Genomic DNA, 22,002 nt, shown 5'->3' on the forward strand with positions numbered 1-22,002 from the left:
CGGCGGCAGGGCCAGGCCCAGGCCCCACCGGCTGCCAGGTAACCCCTCGGGGCGTCCCTCGCGGAACGGGCTGGGCCGGGCTGGGGGTGCCCGAAGGGGCAGCTCGGTGCTGAGTGCGCAGGGCAGTCGGTTACCTGTCGCACCTGTCCTCGCTCAAATCTGGTAGAGAAAAGGATTGTGAGGGCTTTGAATCTTTTACAGATGAAGCTTGCTTGGTTTCTGCTCATTTGGTGTGTGTTTTTTCTTGCTGAAAGACATCAGGAGTATCTGCAGATAAAAAAGGGATGAGGTGGTTCATAGACGCTGCTAATTGTTATTAAAAGCCAAACCAGTTCTTTAGTATCAGGTAAGATTTTTACCAAGATTTTGTTGTCAGGTTTCTCTGGCAGTATAGCTTTCAGTATTCTGAAAGTATTCTTTGCAGAAAGTGAGTACTCTTTGCAGAAAGTGAGTACTCTTTGCAGAAAGTGAGTACTCTTTGCAGAAAGTGAGTACTCTTTGCAGAAAGTGAGTACTCTTTGCAGAAAGTGAGTACTCTTTGCAGAAAGTGAGTATTCCTTGCGGAAAGCTTGCAAGAGTAACTCCAAGAAATTGAGCAACAGATTTTTTTTCTCCCTGCATCTTTTGGTCTGTATCCCAATGTTACCTGGTAGTTTGCTCTCAAGGTTCCTTAGTGCTGAATGCAAATAACCTTTCACAGGTGCTCTAGAGCAGGTGTTAAGTGTGATCTGTGGCCACAGCCCTGATAAATCCATCACTGTTGATTAGCCCCGGGTGTGCTTTAGTGCCCAGAAGTTGCTTGTTTTTCTTACAGCACCAGCAGAAGTTTGAGCAGTGAAATAAATACATGCTAATCCTTATCTGCCAGGAAAAAGGGAAAGGCATCTGAACATAAAGATCAGCTCTCCCGGCTGAAGGACAAAGATCCTGAATTTTATAAGTTTTTGGAGGAAAATGATCGCGACTTGCTGAATTTTGATGCTTCAGACAGCTCTGACGAGGAGGAGGAGCAGTTGCACGTACCACCTGATACGCTGGAGGTACTAGGTCCTGTTTTGGAATACTGGGATCAATTATTCCAATTACTTACCTGTTAAGTATTTGAGTTTCACTGCAAGGCCAAAGTGTATTTGGGTGTGTGGGAGAGATGGTTGGGGAGAAGATCATCTGCAGGTGTGCAGGCTTGTAATGTAGAAGTCAGCTGTGGATTTGAACCGAGCACAGGGAGCTTGTTAATGATTGAGAAGGCAGAGCCTTAGAGTGTATTTTCTCTGTGGCTTTGGGTTTGTGTCACCTTTCTCAATGAGAGTTTGTTTTGCCTTGAGTGATATGTCTTCTCCTTGATGTTTTATGTTGTTGCACATTATATTTATGTAGCAAAGCTGCAGTAGCTGCTTTTTTTTTTTGAATTTGTAATACCTCTGATTTCAGTACTGGGTTACACAAAGTGCTGCTAATGCCATTCATAAAATTTGCTGCTGCCTGCCTTCCTACTCAGTAGCTACCCAGCAAAAGAAGTGTATAAGCCTTTTCTCAGTCTTGGTACCAACTTCTCTAGGAAGCAAGTGACGAAGATGAGGAAGAAGACGACGAAACAGTTAAACGGAAGAAAGTTGCTTTCATTTCAGTGAGCCTGAAAATGGTTGAAGAATGGAAAAAAGGTGCAGAGGTGAGCAGGGAGTTGGAGTATCAGTCACTGGAGTGTTCTCCTTTAAATGTTCTTCCACGTGTGGGACCAGCTTTCATTCATTTTTCACAAAAATCTGCAGAGAAGATGTATGTCCTACATACAAGGTCATACTCCTGAAGCTTTTGTTCCTTCAGAATGATTTGTCTTTGCAGTTTTCTTGGGCTGCAAGATTTAGGGTACTTACACTCCATCTCGGGGAGAAGCGAGTGAAACTTGTGTGGCTCAGAAGAGGTCAGAATGGTTAACTTTTGAGTTTTCACGCTCTTGCTAGGCATTGTGCCTCTGGCAGCTCCAGGAACTTTTTTAGTCACGTTTTGAGTGGTGATGAAATACTTTGCTGGATCTGACTAAGAGTGGGAGGGAAAGGTCAGATTGGATAGTTGCTTGCAACTGATTCGTTGTTTCTCAACCCTCATCCAATTAAAAGCCCTCAAAACCCGTTTTAGGGCAAGTGAAGGCCCCCTTGACGTCTTTACTTCATATTATAGGATGGAGCTATTTTTGCAGTCGAGCTTAAAATGAATTCCAGTGCTCTTGTCCCAGTGAAGTGCTTCAGAGTATTGCTTGCTTTTTCTCCTTAGCCATACTTTTTTCTTCTTTCCCCAGAGAGGGCTAACACCAAAACTTTTCCATGAAATCGCTCAAGCCTTTAAGGCATCGGTAGCAACCACTAAAGGAGATGATGGCGGGGCTGATCCCAGCAAGTTTCAAGTCACCGATGCTGCGGGTGAGTTGTTCATTCTGCTACTTGCGTGGGAGAAGGGAGGTCATTTGGTGGGGAAGGTTGGAGGGGAGTGGGGATAAATCCTGGCAGGAGTTAACTTACCCTTTCGTAGGCTTCATTTCACTTAAGTAGCTTATCTTCCTGCTGGTGAGTCTGTGCAATGGTGTCTCTTCTGGTGTCCCAGTGCATAAGTCTCCCTCTTGGTGTGTGTGCTGGGAGCAGCTGGGCTTGCAGGCTGCTGAGGAAAGTGCCGTGCTTTGTGCACTGGAATTCTTAGAGTGAAGCTGGGTACTTCTTATATTTTTGTAGCACACAGTTTTTTGGACAACTCCATGCTGATCCGTCTTAGAACTAATCCTAGAAGACTATTTGAATTGGTCTTACCAAATAGCTTTCTGTAACGTCAGAGTTCAGTCACGCTCGCGAGTTCACGTTGGTAACAGACTCATAGTCACAGGTCAGGCTGCTTTTGTGCTTGGTGCAGTTTACTCATAGAGCAAAGAGGTGGCCCCTGCACCAGAAAGCTGTCAGTTGTAATGTTGCTGTTTGGATAAAAGTATTTTAGGGTAAGAAAAAACCTGATGGTTTCCAGAAGCTTGTGGAAACAATAGTTCTGCTGTGGGAGTTACTGGCTTCATCTCCTTGGGGAGCTCTTTTTGAATTAGCTGAGGAACCAGGAATATAAGGAAAATCATTTACAAATGCTTTACTGACTTTTTTTTGGACCAGTGTTCAATGCCCTTGTGTCCTTCTGCATCCGGGACCTCTTCCGCTACCTGCAAAAGCTGCTTCATCCGAAACCCCCAAAGAACAAACTAAAGTAAGTCTGAGGAGGTTTGAGAACTGCAGGTGAGAGAAAGCTGCTTGGGGGGTTTCACAACTGCAACCCGGCCACGAAGCTGGAACAGGGTGGCAGCTGATTTACATGGGCCACATCTGAATTTTGGGATGTCCTGGGTGTGCTAATTGGAGTGTGATGCCAGAATTCTTTTATAAAGCTAAACGCAATGCTTGCTTATTTCCAGATTGGTTCTCCCTTCCACCAGCCCACTTTGGAGCAAGCTGCGACTGGATGTAAAAATGTACCTCAACTGTACCATACAAGTAAGAAATTTCAGCCTGTTTGTGTTACTGGGGTCAGTCTGTGCATCACTGGGGTTTTGTTCACGATCTTTTGGAACGAGGCATGTGAGCTTCTGCATCTGTGAACAACATTGCTAAAAGGAGAGCCAACAAAGCAAGTAACAATGTAGCCTCAGGTGCTTTTCCTTTTGAAAAGACAGTTACTCTAGTTTGAGAGTGACTTTCTGGTCGTCACAATACTGGGAACCTTGAATATTGGTTTCTCTGCCTCCCTTTGTAGTGGAGAATAAGTCAGGCTTGCTGGCTGAGGCTGCAGTGGGCAGAAGTGATCTCTCCGAGTCTCAAAGCCTTTGGCACCTGAGATTTGTGTGTCCATCCAGTTCCCTGTCTTGCCTTGGAAGTATTTGGTGTAATTAACAATTCGGAGGTCAATAGGATGGTTGGATTAAAATAGGTGACCTTTAAAGAAGGGCCTTAGTTAAGGTTCTGGTAGTTCTTCTGTGTGACAATTTAGTGTTTAGTGGCCTTTGAAGTGTTTTGTAGTGCTGTGCTCCTGCCTTTGATATCTTTAATGCAATTTTTGGAAATACTATATTGCCGCTTCTTATAGTAAATACTAACAAGTACGCTTATGCTTTATTCCACTGGGATAATCCTATCAATCTAAAGTTGCTGAGATCTGGTGTTTCAGAGGCAATTCATGGAGTATTTCTGAAGGAAATTCCTCTCCCCAGTTAATTTTTTTTTGAGATTGCTTCATCATGCATCCCCAAGTTTGGAATATTACAAACAAAACAACAACATAGAAGTACTTAGTCCTCAGAAGCTGAGGGAAGGGGATATAAGGGATGAAAAAGAAAGTGCTGGTGTCTTAGCTGTAAGCTGGCAGAATGACTTAGCAGAAAGAGCATTTTGATCAGCTTTTTTTTCTCAAGTCATCATGCCTCTCGCCAGCAGCAGAAGATTGCAGTGGGAGAGGAAAAGCTGGCAATGCAGTCCCAGTGAGGTAATCTCTGGTCCTGTGCTTATTTCTGGGCACCCTCAGTCCCAGGCTTCACTACAGTGTTTTTCTGACATAGCAGTTCCTGAACAATATCTTCTCCTTTCTTTTGGTGTGTGAGGGACGTTGCAAAGGAGACCTGCTCAGTCCAAAATCTTTGTAGTGCAAGAAGAACGAGGAGGAAGGTTAGAAGTAGAAAAAAAATGCCTCTGCTTCCAGCAACTGGGATTGCAGGCGGGGGCACAGCATCAGGCAGAAATCTCTCAGATCGAAGTAACTTTGAGTTCGCTGTTGTCTTCAGATTAGAAACTGCAAATGTTTCTAGGTTTGGCTTCAGGTGAACTGAGGTGAACAACCTGGAAATACAAAGATACTGTTTTTTATTAGCTTGTCTAACCTCCTTGAACTAGAGTTAACCTCTTGATACCCAATGGTATTCCAGCTTCCCCTTAAAGGAAGTCTGGAGAAGTCCAGTAAGTTCTCAGCTCAGATGGTCTGTTTCCAAGCCTTGTGTAGACTGAGGGTGTCTTCATCACGCTGTGACCTTTGTAGGGAGAAGACAGAGGCCGTGCTGTCTGTAAGAGGTCTCAAGCTATGTATAGACTTAACTTTTGCAGTATATGCAAATGAGGTTTTATGTGATGACCTCAGGTGCCATAAGCCATCCAAGTCCAGTAGGCTGAGCTCACGTTTGCCAGCATGATGTACTTTCAGGGGAGTTATTAAACCCACCATGTGTCTGCTCCTTTCCTGATAACAGCTTTTATGTGTTTATATGAGCTTTTTTTCTAGGCTACTCTTCTGCTCCTTTGGTAACACAGAATCACTTGGAAACAAAGCAGTGGTAAAGGAAGAGGTGATTAGGACTACACACTAAATGGGATTGTGTTTTGTTTTCCCTCCACAGCTCCTGTCTTGTTTAACGGAAGCCTCAGTTGGTGTGGCGGTTCTTCAGCATGTCATTTCCACAGTGCCTTATTACTTGTCCTTTCCAAAGCAGTGCCGTGCCCTCCTCAAGGTAAGGTGACGTGCTGTGACGTGTCATTTGGGTCTGGGGTACCTTCTTTTTCCCCTTCAGATGAGCCTCTCGTGCTATTTGGGCTGGATCCCATGACAGTTCAGTCTTGTGTACCCTATTCCTTTGCTTTTCTTGTGCTCCTGGAAGGGGCTCCTGCTCCTCTTACAGGCTGCTGAGGTGCCGTGAAGCTCTCTCGGGCTGCGGTGAGCAGGCACGTGTCTCTGTGTGTAGCTGCTCCTATGTGTAAAGCGCCACGGGGGTGTTGTGGGGAAGCTGTCTGCTTCCTCGTGGCAGATGGAGTAATTGCTGCCGGCACACTGAGGCTGTACGTCTGTGGTAGTATTTCACTCTCCAGAGATGGGGGCGGAATATTTTTGCAGAAACTTAGTCACAACTGCTGAGCGCTTAAGAACAACAGAGGAGGCACGGAAGAGGGCGATGGGGTGACATTTAAATGAGAAACTGCGACACATTGTTTAAATGAGGCTGGGAACCCTTTCTGATGACAAAGATGACTGGTACCTGGTGATGGGAGGCTGGCACACCTCATATCTGAATGTGTGGCAGTCTCCGTGCTGCTGCAGAAGGGACTTTTGAGTAGGCTGTTTCAGCCCTGAAGTAGGAATCATTCTGATTTCATGTACAATTCATGGATGCAGTTTTCAGAGGCATCAGCCATAGTTGTGATCCTAATCTACCAGTGTTTCTTGATGGGGCTGACTGTGTCCAAGTGAACAGGCAAATGCAGACGTGCTTGGGAAGAACAAAATCTATTCACCTACTTCTCAAGAAGTTGAGAGGAGAGACCAACACATGGTTGCTTCATGCAACGCAGAAACGTGTAAAATTGAGATTAATGAGTTTCCATGTCAATGGTGGGCTGTCTGGTAGCGCAGATCCCTGCAGAGACGGACTAACCTATCCCTCTCCAGCTGATGTTTTTATGATGCCTTAGGTGCTTGTCGTCACGTCCGTACCAAAGTAACTAAGGATATGTCTCAGCAGAAGTTCTGCCTTACACAGGTCCTGTCTGGCTCCTAACTCTGCTGCTGCTCTTGTTTGAATTAATGTAGTGAATGCCCAGGGAACTGGAATTAATTCAGAGCTACCGTGAGGATATATATATCTGTATCTTAGGAATTACAACCTGTTTGCCTAGCGGGAAAAAACATTGATAAATTCAGAAGTCAAACCCTGGTGTTTCCTTTCCAGAGACAAATGTTAAACTGGAAGATGGTTCAGCCAAATGCATACTCTAGTGTGATGTTGCTCTCTAGTGGATGGTGAGGAGGGAAGTGCATGTATTTTTTTGGAGATGGTAGATTTCAGCAGTTTCCTTTTTTGATTGTAGAAACATCAGCCTTGCCTTTCGGGTGGTCTCACAGCTAGAGTATGAGGACAGAGTGGCTGCCAGTGCTGTTGACTCATTCTGTGACAGTACAGCTTGACATCTTTGTGTCATCTTCCTCCTCACTTGCTTTTTTTAGTTTGAAGGAGGGAAGCTCAGGCCTGTCTGTTGCCAGGAAGGGACTATTTGTCCCTTCACTCATTTGTATTTGGTATTTTCTGTTCCAGCAAGCAATTCATTTGTGGAGCACAGGTGAGGAAACAGTAAGAGTACTGGCCTTCCTTGTGCTGAACAAGATCTGCCGCCACAAGAAAGAGGTGTACCTCAGTCCCTTGCTCAAGGTAAGGCTGGTACCTGCTGTACTCTGCACCTTTTCTTTCTCATGTTACGTGCAAAGACATTAGAGCATGAGCTGCAGCCTGCTGGGTAGGGCAGATGCTGGAGGTCATGCTGGCTACCTCGAGAAAATTAAATGGGGAATAAATTCAGCGTTAGGTCAGAGTGATCTCTTGCTTCCTACTACTGTCCTTCTTGCTGGAGACACACAGGGTCTTAGCTAGGAAGGCCTCCGGTTCTCATCTGTCTACTGGATGAACACTTGTCTTCCACATTCTTGAGAGCTTTTCTCAAGTGCTGACACACTACTTGGTGCTACTAAGCTGCTCTGATCTTTCAGCTGATAGCTGAAGTTCCCAAGTATAGTCTGCTTAGATACCTGTGTTACCAGAAAGAAATGTGACTAACGGTAAGTATGTGTGGCTAAAAACCATCCCACAGTTCTCTCTCCTTGCAGAGAAGCAAAAATGGGAGCATCTCCAAGCTCCTAAACAGGCTCTTTCCTGTCTCTTTTGAAGAAGGATCAGGCTAGATTATTATTTTTACATATTCCTTTGAAGTGACTTGTTTTAGAAAAGAAATACTCCACCCCTGGTTTGGACATACCTGGGTGAGGAATGTTAGTGAAACAATGGTTTTATTTTGTTTCATGGGGTTGTATCTTGTCCTCTTTCCTTCGCAGCAAATGTACATCGCGTTTGTGAAGAATTCCAGGTTCACCTCTCCCAACGTCCTGCCTTTGATCAACTTCATGCAGCGCACGCTGACGGAGATGTACGCCCTGGACACGCAGACCTCTTACCAACATGCCTTCATCTATATCCGTCAGCTTGCCATTCACCTGCGCAGTGCAATGACCGTAAAGAAGAAGGTAGGTACCCGTCAGCGTGGAAGGAGTGTACCCTGCTGTGGAATGTGTGTGAAGAGGGTAAGAATTCAGTAGCCACTTCTGGGGGTGTCTCAAGTGTCAGTACTCATGTCTGAGCCAAGGAATTTTTTTACCAGGGGCTGGAAGCTTAAGAGATTACCTCGTAGTTGCTTGTGTTAGTTAAGAATTTCAGGAAGGAAGGAGAAAAAAGACAACTGCAGGGTCAATCACTTTTCTCTCCTCAACTTGCAAGAATTTGTGTTGCATTTTCCATTGTCTGCCTTGAGCACCCGTTTTCGACACTGGAGGTGGTGTTTGCAGCTTCTGTCACAAAACCTCAAGGTAAAGAAGATTAGGAACCACCCTGGTGTATGCATCTTTCCAGTGAAGTCTATACTACTTAAAGGACTTAATTGAACAAAGCAGCTCAGACCTTTTGAGAGCTGCCCTGATTTCAGCCACCTCCAGTCTGACCTCAGAAATCTGAGTCAGATTGCTAATCTCGGCTTTATTCATGTTTAGCAAAACAGACCCCTATAGATTAATTGTTCAACTGCTCCCAAACATTGCAGGATTGGTGACCAGATAAATCTCCTGGCTGTTCAGACATGGGGATAAATGAAGTCTGGGCTTGCATATACCCTAATTGGATTGCACTGGCTTCTTACACCCTCAGTCCTGTCCCAGACAAGAGCTAAATCCACATGATTTCACAGCTGGGGAGGGTTGTAGGAACTTTAAATGACAGTAGCACAGCCAAAATGTACAAATCCAAGCAATAAGCCAATTAATTTAAATTGAGCAGTGGAAGGTGATTACAAGAGCAGATTGCTAATCTGTTCTGTGCAAGAGAAGCTGGGAACAGAGCTTCTTTGGTGACCTGGTGAGGGCTGGGAGAGCTCTGCTGTTTCCAGCTGTGGCTTGAGGCTCTACTGCAAGGTATGATCCAGAAGAGATGACCTCAGGACATGGGAAATGTCTGAAACAAACACAGATTGGAGCTGAAGCACCTTAAGTGTGATATCACAAGTTCTTTATGCAATTCTGGGGAATACGTGGGCCTGCAGAATTCTTTTGGAAAGGGTGTCCTTAAGGGATTCCTGCACTCTTCTGGGCTTTTATTTTTCCACAACTTATTGCTTAAACACTTGACAGGGAGAGTGGGGGCTTGCCCAAACATTCTTGGAAACAGTTTCTCTTGGTTCTAGTGCAAGGGTTTGCAAACCCTTTCCCTCCCCTCCTCCCCAGCTCTGGTCTGCAGAGAGCAGAAGGCAAGTTACTGGGGTGTCAGGGAGGGGCACTGCTTTCCAGCCCTCCTACCTGTGGGACATGAAGGACTGACCTAGGGACTCTGGGTAGATGGAACAGTTAAAGGTTTCCTAATGCCTGTCTGCATCCCACCATCTGCTGTGAGCTGGGTTGTTAAATCATCCTTCTCAGATGAGCCATACTTGTGAAGAAAAGCAGTCGGGGAGTTGCACCTTGTTTCCTTTAATTCATAATGTTGCCGCTGCGGCATCTGAACTTGCTGGATGGTGGGTAAGCCACTGGCGTCAAAGCTATTCCTCCCTAAACAGTACGTGTTGTCCTCTTGGAGAATGGTGGATAAAATGTGGTGAAACCAGAGTGAGCTCCTCTCAGATGCCACATTTTCAAGTCTGTGTTTTTCCCTTTTCTGCAGGAGAACTTTCAGTCTGTTTATAACTGGCAGTATATCCACTGCCTGTATTTCTGGTGTCGGGTGCTCAGCACGATCTATCCCAGTGAGGTCATGGAGCCATTGATCTATCCTTTGACGCAGGTCATCATCGGCTGCATAAAGTAAGTGGGCCTGTTTTGGTGTTTTTTCTTCCTTCTTCTGGCTTTACTTTTTTCTTTTGCTTGACTTGGCAGAGCAGTCACTCAGAGGTGTTTTTGGATTTAACCTTGCTTTGTCTCAGAATTGTTTTTGATTGAAGTATTACAGCCAATGGTGCATTGTGAGCACCCATGTGTTCTAGGTGATGAGAAACTTGTGGTGTAAGTTATTTCCCAGGCTAAATTCTCTGAGTAAGAGAAATTGCACTCTTGAGTAGCCTGGATAGGTTATTTTTCCAGTTATGCAAAGTGGCAAGGAAAAGTGTACCTACTGCCTTAGGACCTAACAGTGCCGAAGTGCAGAATCAAGTCCTCATCTCTAGCTCTGTAAATAGAGTCAGAAGATGCCTTTTTTTTTTTTTGGTGCATATTTATTAGAATTTGAAGAACTAGGACACATTTATTATTTTTAGTATGTCTCTGCTGAGAATCTCTTTTTCTTTTCCCATCAGTTTATGTATGGAAATTTTTGTGCTTTGAAATCGTTGTTAATAATGAGCATTGAGGGAATTTCTGAATCTCTGGTGATCTCTGAAATCCTGTTAGCTCTGTTAACTAGATTCTCGGCTTTAAAACACTACCCGCCTGGTCTTGAAAAAGTCCCAAGTGGTGATGAAGATAAGCAGATTTAAACGATCGTTAAGAGTATGCATACATCCCTCTTCCCATCCCCCGTGTGCACACACTGCTTCGCTGTGGAGCTTTAGTTGTCTTGTGGGATAATCTAGGCAGTTTTCTACCTGTCCAGGCAGACAAATCAGCTGTCTGGGGCCAAGGAGAGGTGAATTGGGTGAGTCTCAGCAAGAGCAAATAGAATTTGCTGACATCTGGGATGGGCAGGGCTACCTGGCATGAAGTACAGTTACTGTCCGACAAGGCTTTAAAGATTTGACAGCTCGACAGATGGGTTCTAGGGTGGGGAAAATAGAAATAAGATTCCACCTTGGCTTCCTTCCTGAAGCAGGCTGGTGTCCAGGATATAAAAAGGGGGTGGGTAGGTTAGCAGATGTGGCAATGATGTGGCTCCACAGGCTTTGGGCTGTACCCAGGATCTCTAATGGCTCCTTCCTGGGCACAGTGATCCTGCTCTGGCAGGGAGGTTGCACTAGATGATCGTTCGAGGTCCCTTCCAACCCCTGACATCATCTAAACTGAGAACCGTGAGAGCCAGGCTGGTACCACATCCACTGGTGTGGATATGTCTGTAGCGACCAAGTGTTAGGAAAGAACTCGGGTTGTTTCTGTTTGAGGTGAGGATAAAATACCGTAGCCTGCAGGTCAAGGTTTTTTCTTGCTGCATGTACCAATTTATGCATTTCTGGAAAGCTTTAGAGGGGCATGCATCTGCTTGGGGGCTGCTTAGTGTGGGACTGCTGCCGGTACGTTTCCTTGTGGAGATGCTGGGACTGAGCTGGATGGATCCCTCTCTGTTTCTCCAGGCTCCTCAGCTTTGAGAGGTGTGTGTATGTGATCAGGTGGTGGGGCAGGGTGCTGAGGAGCATCTGTAATACCTTCTCCCACTTGTGCTCCTCATGTGCTGCTCTGGGGGTGCATCCGGAGGGTGGTTGTGCTGGGAGGAGCCCCCCAGCGCCTTCGGGACCGGGAGGTGGCGCCTGGCTCCAGCACAAGGGTGGATCTGTCGGTCTGTCCATCTGTCTGTGGGACCTGGGCAGTTCTTTGTGCCACCTTGGCCTCTTAGGAGAAGGCACTGGGGAGAAACCACCATCCATCACAGGCTTTTTGCTCTAAAGGGAGAGACCAGGGCAGAATTTGAAAAGCAATTAAACAACATAACTAGTAGAAAAAGGTTGCAGGCTAAAACCAAAATCAGCTCCCTTGGTTTCTTGCTCCCTCTTCTTGCTTTCCAGCATATAAAATGCATCAAAACGATTTTTAATAATACGTATTTCAGAAATGGACCCTGGTGTGTCTGGAAGCTGCTTGTGCTCAAGATGTGGTCCAGGCAGATTGTGCTATTGAAGGGAAAAGTGCTGGAATTGATGGGTTTGGATTTCTGTGTTCCTGGGAAAAGCCTCATTGCTAAGTTTGCTCACGGAATTGCCATGTATTAATAAGTGATGCTGCTCTCACAAACAGCTGAAAGGTTGCAGTTGGTTTGACCACTGGGGCAATGTTGTAGGTACCGTGGAGATAGAATGTGGAGAAAATTATTTCCCCCTTCCTTTCTCTGTTTTGTGCTTTTCTCTGCCTCTGTAGTCCAGAAGCTTCTCCTTTTGATCCCTGTGCTTGCATTTGTCCAAGTTCAGGGTTAGCTTTTTCTGCAGCAGAGTTGTTGCAGAAGCTTCTATTCTGTGTTACCCCTTTTCTCCTCATCCCAGAAGGTGTTTGTCTGCCCATATCTGCTTGGATTTCTACCTTGCTCCCAGTCTAATCTATGAAGTTCCTCCCTGACTTAGAGTTAAAGGAGGAGTTTTGTTGCCTGTTAAGTTTTGGTTTCTGACCTCTTGGCAGATGTAGGGGAGAAAGCAGGTACAGCCTCCTCCACAGAGAAGCAAAGCACAGCCTTGGTGTCCCTGAGCAACTTCCCTTGGTGACTTGTCCCAGTGGGGTGGAGACTGATGTTGAAAGCAGCTTTTCTCTGTCCTCTCTTGCTAGAGGAAGACTGGTCACCCAGGAGTATAACAGAAGGAGCTATAGTGAGTAAAAATAAGCCTTGAACCCCCCTGGCTGCACCCTGGAGGGACCAGGCAGCTGGACCTTCCTCAGCAGAGCTGGAAGCAGGCTGTGTTTTGTATTCCCTGTGCATCCAGATATTGGGAAGTTGAGCAGATTGTTGCATCGCTGTGTGCTCTAAAATTAATGGTTTTGGTTTACAGTAAATCCATACACTTAACAGGTTTATTCCTTGATCAATTAATTCCTGAGAATGGCTTTCGTCATTTCCAGTGGTGCCAGATCAGGGGTGCAAAGTAGATTTATTTCTGTAATGGATCCAATGATAATTATTTCACTGTTTGAGGTGGGGGGGATGCAGGTGATTTATGGTGCCTGGTCAAGCATTAATTTTGCTCTCCCGGATTGCTCAGCAAGCTCTTTGGGGAGGGGTTCATTTATCAGACTTGAGCCTGTTGTCTGGGAACTGCAGGGTTGTTTTGTGGGTTGTTTTTTTTTTTTTTTTTTAAAAATGTTGTTAATTCTGGATGCATCCATGTCTTCAAGTGCAGGTCATTCAGTGTGAGAGATTTCTAGTGGTAGAGTACTGAGGTCTGGTGTCTTTTAGGGATAACTCTGCATCCCCTCTGCTGGCTTATGTGGTGCTGGGGAAGCTGACTCTTCTCAGTCCCAACTGTACAAAGGGAGCAGGAGAGCTGGATGTGACTTAAACAGCATCAGTAACAAATTTCATCTGCAGAGCTTTTATCTTGTAGCACTTTCTCCCAGCAGAAACTGGAAACCTAGTGCTGTGGTTGCAGGAATGTGTGTGTTAGTGTTACAGCTTTAATATGTGTGAGTTTTATTTCCAGTTGTGGGATTGCCTGAGCAGCTCAGTTGGCTGTGCAGTGCGAAAGCTGGCTTGCTCTTGTGGAGTCGGAAAGGCTCTCGGGTGTCACTGAAGGCTGCAGGTGCAGTTTCTGTACAAAGCTGACCTAATACCCTTATTTTTTTTCTGCTCTCTAGGCTGGTACCAACGTCTCGTTTCTACCCTCTGCGCATGCACTGCATCCGCGCGCTTACGCTGCTGTCTGAGAACACCAGGACCTTCATCCCAGTGTTGCCGTTTATCCTGGAGGTTAGTTGGTTACTGCTGACCTGGCAAAGACTAGCAAACACACTCTTACTGTGCACACCGACAGCTCTCCGGATTGTCCTGTTTGCTTGCTCCCTAAAATCCCTGGCAAACAACATCAGACGGAGTGTATTGTTTGCTTAGCAAATAGGATTAAACTTTTATTGGGCTTGTAATCAGAGAGTATCTGAGATCAGCTGGGTGCAAAAGAACCCATTCCTAGATAGTTTAATTATTGCAGCTGGGGTAGGCCAAGAGTTTGCCAAAGAAGAGATTCAGGGGCTCAACTGATTGCAGTAACACCTCAAGCTGTTTGTACTTGGTCCTGCTAAGGTGTTCATATCTTACCAAAAGGAAGAGTTTCTCCTAACGGCAGGCAAAAAGAAAAAAAACCCTTGAAGAATTTATATGGAGGGGGAAAAAAAATCTCCACGAACACAACATGGCAAAATGTAGTACGTTTGGAGAGCTTTGCTGCTCTGAGAAGGTAGTAGAGAGGTGGTGCAGCCAAACTTCACGGGAGAAGTGTGAGCGAGGCAGGGCGAGCAATGCAGAAGCCCTGGTAGGTCAGCATGAGGTGGGTGCTGAAGAGGAGAAGAAAGGGAGACTTCTGTAATAAATGACCCGAGTCAGCCAGGCTCGTTCCTAATCAGGTTCCGTTGAAGCAGAGGCTTTTGTGGTTTTGTGTTTTTATAAACGTCCTCTGCAGACCACATCCTCTGAGCCTGTGGAAGGCGGCGATGTTTATAAATCTCCTCCTGCTCTCCCGCCTCCGCTCGCTGGCCTGTGTGGCTTTGCCATTTCCCTGCTTCCTTCCTCTTGTTCATGCATACTTGAAATTCTGCCAGCCAGGTTTTGTGACGGAGGCATCTCTGCTCGGGGGTAGATGGAGTCTGAGGCACAAGGATGGTTCCTCTGCCTTTATTTTTCAGTGCTCTGAGCAATAAAGTCTTTTTCCCCTCGGGGCCTTCCCCTGCTCTTTTTGCCTTCTGTCCCCAACACCTCAGCTCTAATAAGTGTGTTGGGCCCCAGCCAGACGTTACCATGTGGCTCCCGGAGGTTCCTCCCAGCTTCCCCAAGCCCCCAACCACATCCGATCCTGTTGCGTGTGTTTGGGAGGCCTGGCCTGGCTTGGCTTAGTTTGTCCAGGTGTCGGTGACACGGGAGAGATGGGGGCAGGGTAAACACGTGCATGTGTGTTGCATGCTCTTTCACGTTGCTTTAACAATTAATTTGCTTTAACTTGCATAACCCGAGGTGACTGTCACAATGTTAAATTCCAGAATGTCCCTGCAGCTGTTGGCCTTCACCTTCTTCCTGCTTGTTTCCTGCAAAGGAGCCCTCAAAAATTCTGTGGATTCCCCAAGAGCATTTAGGGCTATTCCCTTTATACTTCCATTTCTTCCCAACTCCCCCCTCCTCTGTTACAGAGGAACCTGAACACTCTTACAACCCTTAGGGTATCTCCCCAAGCTCTTTTCAGGCAGGAGATGTGTTCCAGCTGCGTGGATGAGATGGTAGGAAGCTTTAGGACATGGAGGGGACGTGACCTGCCCAAGGTCCCAGGTTGACTGTGGTGATGCTGGGAGGAGAATCTGTGTTCTGATGCCCAAGCCGTCGTGCTTTAGCTGAGAGTGTTTGTACCAGCTCACAAATTCACCAGCCCTTGCTACCTCTTGTCTCAGCCAGGTCGCTGCTTTCAAGAGATGACAGATTGAATGTTTGTGCAATTCCCGCAGGCTCAGGAGTTCCCCAAGCCCCCGCCAGCAGAAATGAGAAGTGGCTGCTTGATGCATCTTGACAAGGGCTGATGCTCCCCAGCCTGGGTATCCAGTGCTGTCTTCTCTCTGACTCTGCTTTCCAGGATGGAGTAAAAGGAGCAGCTTGCTAAAAATACATCTTAGATAGGAGAGGGTGGCTTGGGAGAGAGTGTAAAGCTGGCAGGCTTGTATTTTTGTATTGTTACTCCCTTTGAAGGGTCTGTGACATCCTAGGCTTTTTTTTTTTCCTCCCCTCCCCGTCACTCCAATTATTGTATGACAGGCACTAGTTTCTGCAGCAAGAAAATTGGTGGCTCATCTGCTGGAAGGCAGGTGTGGATAAACAAGGTGGAAATCTCCCCACAGGCAGACATCACATGCCAATTTAAAATCCACTTCCCCTGCGGAGGGATGGGAGAGGAGGTTAACCCTGACATGCTTAGGAAGGCAGGAGTTTTTCACTTTGACACTTAAATGGCTTGAGTCTTGTTTTGGATGTGCAGCTTGCTTCGGAGAAAGTCCCCAGGGGCTTGGAGTGCAACATATATGGGAGTGGGCAGCGGATTGTGTCGGAGGAAATCAGCTGATGTGAAGATTGGCGTTGGAGAATCAGTAATGCTGGATGTTGCCATAAATTTAAGCACAGCTCTGAAATTAGTTCTCTGCAGCATGTGGGCTCTTTGCCTGCTCTACACAGAGAAGAAAAACTGGAACTTTAGACAGACTGAGCTGAACCCCTGTGCCTTCCCTTTTCCTCTCTCCTCCCTCCACCACTATATCGCAGCTCTTAACTTTCTGGATCGTAGCCCTGCAGGTACCTGGAGTTGTTTGAGTGAACTCAAGCCTGACCGATCTAATAGATTTCTACAGTGAGATGGTTGACTCAGTGGATGAGGGGAGAGCAGTGGATGTTGTTTATTTTCTCTTTATCAAGGTTTTGGATACCATCTCCCATCGCTTCCTTGCAGACAAGCTGATGAACTGCAGACCAGATAAGCAGACCATGAGGGGTATTGACAACTTCCAGGCTCGTGCTGCGATTGGTGGCATGAAATCTAGCTGGAGGCTAACTTCTAGTGATGTACCCCAGGGACTGATGCTGGGGCTGATACTGGTTATCGTATTCATTAACGGTGGCTCCATCCTCAGGCTTGCAAATGATACGAAGTTGAGAGGAGTTGAGAGGAGTTGTCGATACACCAGATAAGCGTCCTGGGATTCTCGAACCTTGATGGGTTGGGGAGGTGGGCAGGCAGAAACCTCATGTCGCTTAACAGAGAGAAGTGCAACGTCCTGCAGCTGTAATAACAACATCCTGGGGGCGGGCTGTCTGGAAAGCAGCTTTGCAGGGAAGGACACGGACAACATTTTGACCCAGAGCCAGCAATTTGCTCTTGCAATAAAGACTGATGGCGTGTGTCTAAAATACCTGAAAGGAGGGTGCATAGAGGATGGAGCCAGGCACTCTGGTGCTGTCCAGTGCCAGGACACGATGCCGTGGGCACAAACTAAAATGCAGGACACCCTGTCTGAACTTCAGGAAATACTTCTTTTTACTGTGGGGGTCACGGAGCACTGGCATGGGTTGCCTGGAAATGTTGTGGAGTCTATTCTTGGAGATACTCAAAAGCTCTCCGGACCTTGTGCTGGGCAGCTGGTTCTAGGTGGCCTTGCTAGAGCAGGGCACATTGGACAAGATAACCTCCCAGAGCTGTCTTTCAACCTCAACCATTCTGTGAATAGAGAGGTTGAAGCCTGATTTTTCTCACTGGCACTTAGTGATGAGAGGCAATATGCAAAAAATGAAGTACGAGAAGTCTCACATAAGCATTGGAGAGGAAAAAATAACTACAACATAAAAAAAACAAACAACCTACCAAACCAAACAGTTTCATGTGGTGTGTCTGGAAGTTGCTTAGATGAATAGTGAAATGTGTGTCATTGCAGATACCTGAGCAGTCTGCTCGGGCTGGCTCTGCTAGATGAATTCTGTAGGTCCTTCCACCTCTGTGTTACAAGGTAGTGCTTCAAGCCGGCTTCTGCAGAAAGTTGGGCAGCTCGTCTGAACTTGGCGATAAGTAAACCTTAACTGGGCTCTCTCGGCCTTTCCCTCAGTCAGGTTGAGAGAGTGACTGACAGAGCAGAGGGGAAGCTGCCGGCAGGCCCAGCCAGTCCCTGCTGTGAGCTGGCCTGGGGCAGCTGGCTTTGGGGCGATCAACACAGATGCCAGGAGGTTTTTACTAGAGCCTGAGAGAAAGAAATCGCCACGAGGGCTGAAGGGGTGATGCTGTGGGTGCAGAGTTAGTTCTCTGGTTTGCGCTCTGGCAGCGTAAACTGTGTGTGTGAGCGCCCTTCCGACAAGACGTGAGGAAATCGGCTGCGAGCTTGAGATTTGCCAGAAATCCTTCTCCTTCCTGCGTGTGTTGCCCTGTCCTTTCCTCTGTCTGCTATGGTTATCCCTTAAGCCAAATGGTTGTCTTTTGACATTTTCTGGCCTGCTAGTCCCTCATTATTGCCCTGCCACAAGATTCTGAGCTGAAGGTGCCTTCCCTATGTGCAAAATGTCACCTTTTGGGGAGGTGCAGAATGGAAATTCTCCTTGATTTGTGTTACTGGTCCTCTAATGAAGTTGAGAAACTCCTTCCAAAAAGGAGAGAGTGGAGAGGAGACTTTGACACTTCTTGGCCTTGATTACAATTTGTTGAGTTTGTTGAGTCATCCTCTCTCCTTCATTCTGTTGGCTGATCCATTCTACCCAGTTTTGAGGTGGAAACCACGTTTTCCACACTTCCCTGGCACCTCCTGGGGGAGTTTCAGAACCTCTGGTTGCATTTCCCTCCTTGCCTAGCAGCGCGTTAGGATCCCGCAGAGCCCGACGCCTTTCACTTTAATGTGTCTGACCTCAGGGATCAATACTGCTGTTTTGGCCAAAGAAATAACTGTGCATAACGAGGTTTATAGCATTGATTCCCTAGGCTAGGGCTCTTTGTTTTCACAAGCCACCAAGATTGTCCCTCCCTTCCAAATAACCTGGATTGACAAATAAAATGTAAAAAAAAATCAATAGTCGTCTCCATGCTTTTCTGGCCTGGGGGCATCTGTGTGACCTGAACACCCTCCCTTTCCTCCTCACCTCACCCCCTGGTAATCAGTGTGCTGCATCCCTGCCTCGCTGGGCTGGTTGGGGTCTGATGATGAATGTGTTGCTGCTGCACAGAGGGATTAGTAATTATTTCCTGCTCAGAAGCGGGATTGAAAAGCGTTGGGGACAGGGAGAGGACCTGTAGGCTGCTTTTGAGGTGGGCAGGACAAGCTTCTTATCACCCCTCCTCAGTGGGTGTCATCAGATATGCAAATGATTACCAATCGATGGCTGATGTTTTTAATTTATTTTTTTCTCAAATGAGATCTTACTGCTACTGAACACATCTCTCGATTGCCGTCCGTTATCCTCTCACAGGGTTCTCTGGTAATCTACCCCAGGTGAAGTGGCTTTTGCACTTCTTGCCCATCTTTCTCCCTAGGCCTGCCCCTACCAGGCTGGGAAAAGGAGTATTTATATTGCTCCTTGTTTTAGAAACCTTTTGCTCCCTCCTTCAGAGGAAGAGCAGTACTTGGGCTTGTCGGCACAGTGTACCCAGGTGCTGCCCAGGGTGATGTGGGCTGAGCCCGATTCTGGGTTGAGCTGATTTCAGCTGAAGGTACCTTCCCTATGTGCAAAATGTCACCTTTTGGGGAGGTGCAGAATGGAAATTCTCCTTGATTTGTGTTACTGGTCCTCTAATGAAGTTGAGAAACTCCTTCCAAAAAGGAGAGAGTGGAGAGGAGACTTTGACACTTCTTGGCCTTGATTACAATTTGTGGAGTTTTTAAGGCAGTAGTGACTCTTCTTAATTAAAACCAAACTGGAGATGCCACCCCGGAGAGCCAGTCACACGCATTTGTGTGAACTTCCTCTCCATTTTCTTCTTTCTACTGTGTAAGCTTCATACTTTCTGTTTCAGAAATGCTTCACTCCCCAGGCATTATCATTCAACAAGCTCTGGAAAAACACAAAAGCAAAGGTGCAGGTCTGCCTTTTGACATGACATGCTGACCTACTGGGCATCCAGCTGCACTCTGAAGCTTGTTGGTGCTCAGCATTTTGATGAGCAGGGTGCGTGGTCTCCTCTCAAACTCTGGGAAAGGGAGTTTTTCTCCGTATCCCTTGCTATAAAATGAAATATGTCCACGAGAATAATATGGACTTATTCAAAAGCTGTTTCAGTTATAACTGGTACAAGGGACAGCAATGGAAAATGTCTTAGAGTAGAAACTATGCCTGCCAAGGGGTGTCTCTGAAAAGGACTGCCCCGTCTCTCTGCTTCGTGCTTCCAATTATTCCAGTGACAATAAAATGGATTTCATAGAATCATAGAATCATAGAATGGCCTAGGCTGGAAGGGACCTTAGAGATCATCTAGTCCTTCGTGTAAGCAGTGCTTAATCTTGCTGTTGAAAAGCTTTTCACCTTGAGGGACAGCTCCAAAATACACTCAAGCTTTGTAGTAAAATCTCTGACTGCTAGAAGCGTGGGTCTGAGGAACAAACTCGATTTCTTGTGCTGTTGCTTGTGTTGGCTTCCTTTTATTTCACGCTTCTGTGGCATTTTTCACACTCCGGTGTCTAAAGCTTCAAGTGTGGTTGATGTTTGCTCCCTAACTGTCCCTTGCTAGGGTATTCAAGAAAGCTGTAGGACAGTGATCAGAGCAAGGAATCAGGATTTCTGGATTGTCTTCTCGGCTCTGCCACCAACTTCATGATCTTAGTTGAGTCGTGTGGTATCTGTTGTGTTTGGCGATGTGGTCATCTTTACAGTTGTATGGTTTTTTTTCTGTCATAGATTTTCCAACAAGTAGATTTCAACAAGAAGCCAGGACGTATAAGTGCCAAGCCTATAAACTTCGCAGTGATCTTGAAGCTTTCCAATGCCAACCTGCAGGAGAAGGTCTTCCGAGTAAGTGGAATCCCAGCACCTGACAGTGCACAGCTTCCCTGAAAAAAAACAAACAATGTGCTTTGTCCTCCTGTCCTGTAAGGCTGGAGACTCATTTTACAATCTGGGTGCTGTAGGGTTTAGTTTCTATCCGATACCTCTATTTCTGCTTCCCCTCCTCAGGACGGACTCATTGAACAGCTCTATGACCTGATGCTCGAGTATCTCCATGGCCAAGCCCACAGCATTGGATTCCCAGAGCTGATTCTCCCCACTGTCATTCAGGTAAGGTGCAAGACCTTCTTGGTCGTGCCATGAATGTCCACAGAGTGGAATAAAGTCATTTAGGCTAATGGTAAACAGAAGGTGGTCCTCACAATGTGAGAGGAGGGCCGTTTCACTTTTCATAGTTGTAGTTTTTCTTTGCGTTTTGGGGAATTCTTGGGAAGAAACAGAGACACTGCATCTAGTCAGGAGGCTGAAGGTGGATGGCAGTGGCTGTGGAGTTAGAGCAGAGCAGAAGGCTGCATGACTGCTGTAGGGATGTGGGTTTGACTCGTGAATGCAGATGAGTTCTTGACAATTCGGAGTTGTCTGAATAGCTGTTTTGTCTCAGAGCAGCACCCGTGCTCTGTGAGCCCACGCTTTCACTTGCCTTGCAGCCTCTCTCCCGTGCTTTCCACAAGATGGCAATCTTCCCTCCTTTCACAGCATCTTCATCAACTGGGGCACTTTCTCCTTGAGTTCCTTCATGCAAAACAGCACAATTCTTGTCTCCATCCCTCCTCCTTGCTCCACCCAACAGCAGACCTGCAACGTAGTCTCCTTCACCTCTCCCCTGGCATTCCATGCCGCAGGGTGTTCTTCCTAGCTGCTTCATGTTTTACATACTTCATTGTCGTGAAAAAACTGCCTGGAAGTGCTGTGCATCTGGGTGTACCGTGCGTAATCCTCGCTGAACACCTTGCTAGCTGAGTCGCTTCAGTTTTGAACGAGCAGTTGCTTCTCTGCTTTGAATGGTGACGTTGCTGAGTCTTGGAAGTTGTTCCCTCCTTCCCAGCCCTCTCTGTTTTTCGCTCAGGAGTGGCAGGTGTCACGCAAGTTTGGTAGAGAGCTGCCGTCCCTTCCTCTGTGGGCACGTGAACCTCTGCTTTGCTTTGCTGCCTGCCCTGAGACCCTCGTTGCTGCGATGCCTCTGGTCGACGTGGGAGCAGCGTCTCGGCTGGGACCCGGGGCTGCTCGGGAGGCAAATCTCGTTTCTGTGGCGTGCAGCGGGCTGGCATCTGCCGGGCGCATGGCTCTTGGCTGGGTCCGTGCAGCCTGGCACCGACCCCGCCTCGCTGGCAGGAGGCTGCTTTGGCTAATGCGAGCTGACAGGCACTCTCTGTGCTAGGAGAGCAGCTCCTGCGCTCGCTCTCACTTTGCGTGCTTCTCACTTAGCGGCAGCGAACAAAGCCCTTTCCTCTCAGCCAGCAGCTGTTGAGAGCATCGGAGCTGTCAGAGCCGATGTTGTAGCTGGAATGAAAAACGGCTGACGGCCCTCTGGCACCGAGCGCCCTGTGGCTTCCACACCAACCCCGGGGCCCGCCCGGGCT

The 22,002-nt window shown here is 46.9% G+C and overlaps 1 protein-coding gene across 1 annotated transcript in view; it reads left to right on the top strand.

Annotated features, from left to right (window-relative positions):
• Positions 1 to 868: 868 nt before the first annotated feature.
• The window catches only part of NOC2L (nucleolar complex associated 2 homolog (S. cerevisiae)), a gene marked incomplete at its 5' end in the record, with an annotated part of 40,636 nt that continues 19,502 nt past the window's right edge, over positions 869 to 22,002 (top strand). The window contains 12 exons of the mRNA XM_009871821.1: positions 869 to 1,040; positions 1,559 to 1,669; positions 2,297 to 2,417; positions 3,144 to 3,234; positions 3,440 to 3,518; positions 5,405 to 5,515; positions 7,091 to 7,204; positions 7,882 to 8,070; positions 9,749 to 9,888; positions 13,564 to 13,675; positions 20,315 to 20,428; positions 20,591 to 20,692. Of these exons, the coding sequence (XP_009870123.1) occupies positions 869 to 1,040; positions 1,559 to 1,669; positions 2,297 to 2,417; positions 3,144 to 3,234; positions 3,440 to 3,518; positions 5,405 to 5,515; positions 7,091 to 7,204; positions 7,882 to 8,070; positions 9,749 to 9,888; positions 13,564 to 13,675; positions 20,315 to 20,428; positions 20,591 to 20,692 (1,456 nt within the window). The remainder of the gene's footprint in view (positions 1,041 to 1,558; positions 1,670 to 2,296; positions 2,418 to 3,143; positions 3,235 to 3,439; positions 3,519 to 5,404; positions 5,516 to 7,090; positions 7,205 to 7,881; positions 8,071 to 9,748; positions 9,889 to 13,563; positions 13,676 to 20,314; positions 20,429 to 20,590; positions 20,693 to 22,002) is intronic.

Source organism: Apaloderma vittatum, unplaced genomic scaffold (assembly GCF_000703405.1).
Source record: "Apaloderma vittatum isolate BGI_N311 unplaced genomic scaffold, ASM70340v1 scaffold21466, whole genome shotgun sequence".
NCBI lineage: Eukaryota > Metazoa > Chordata > Aves > Trogoniformes > Trogonidae > Apaloderma > Apaloderma vittatum.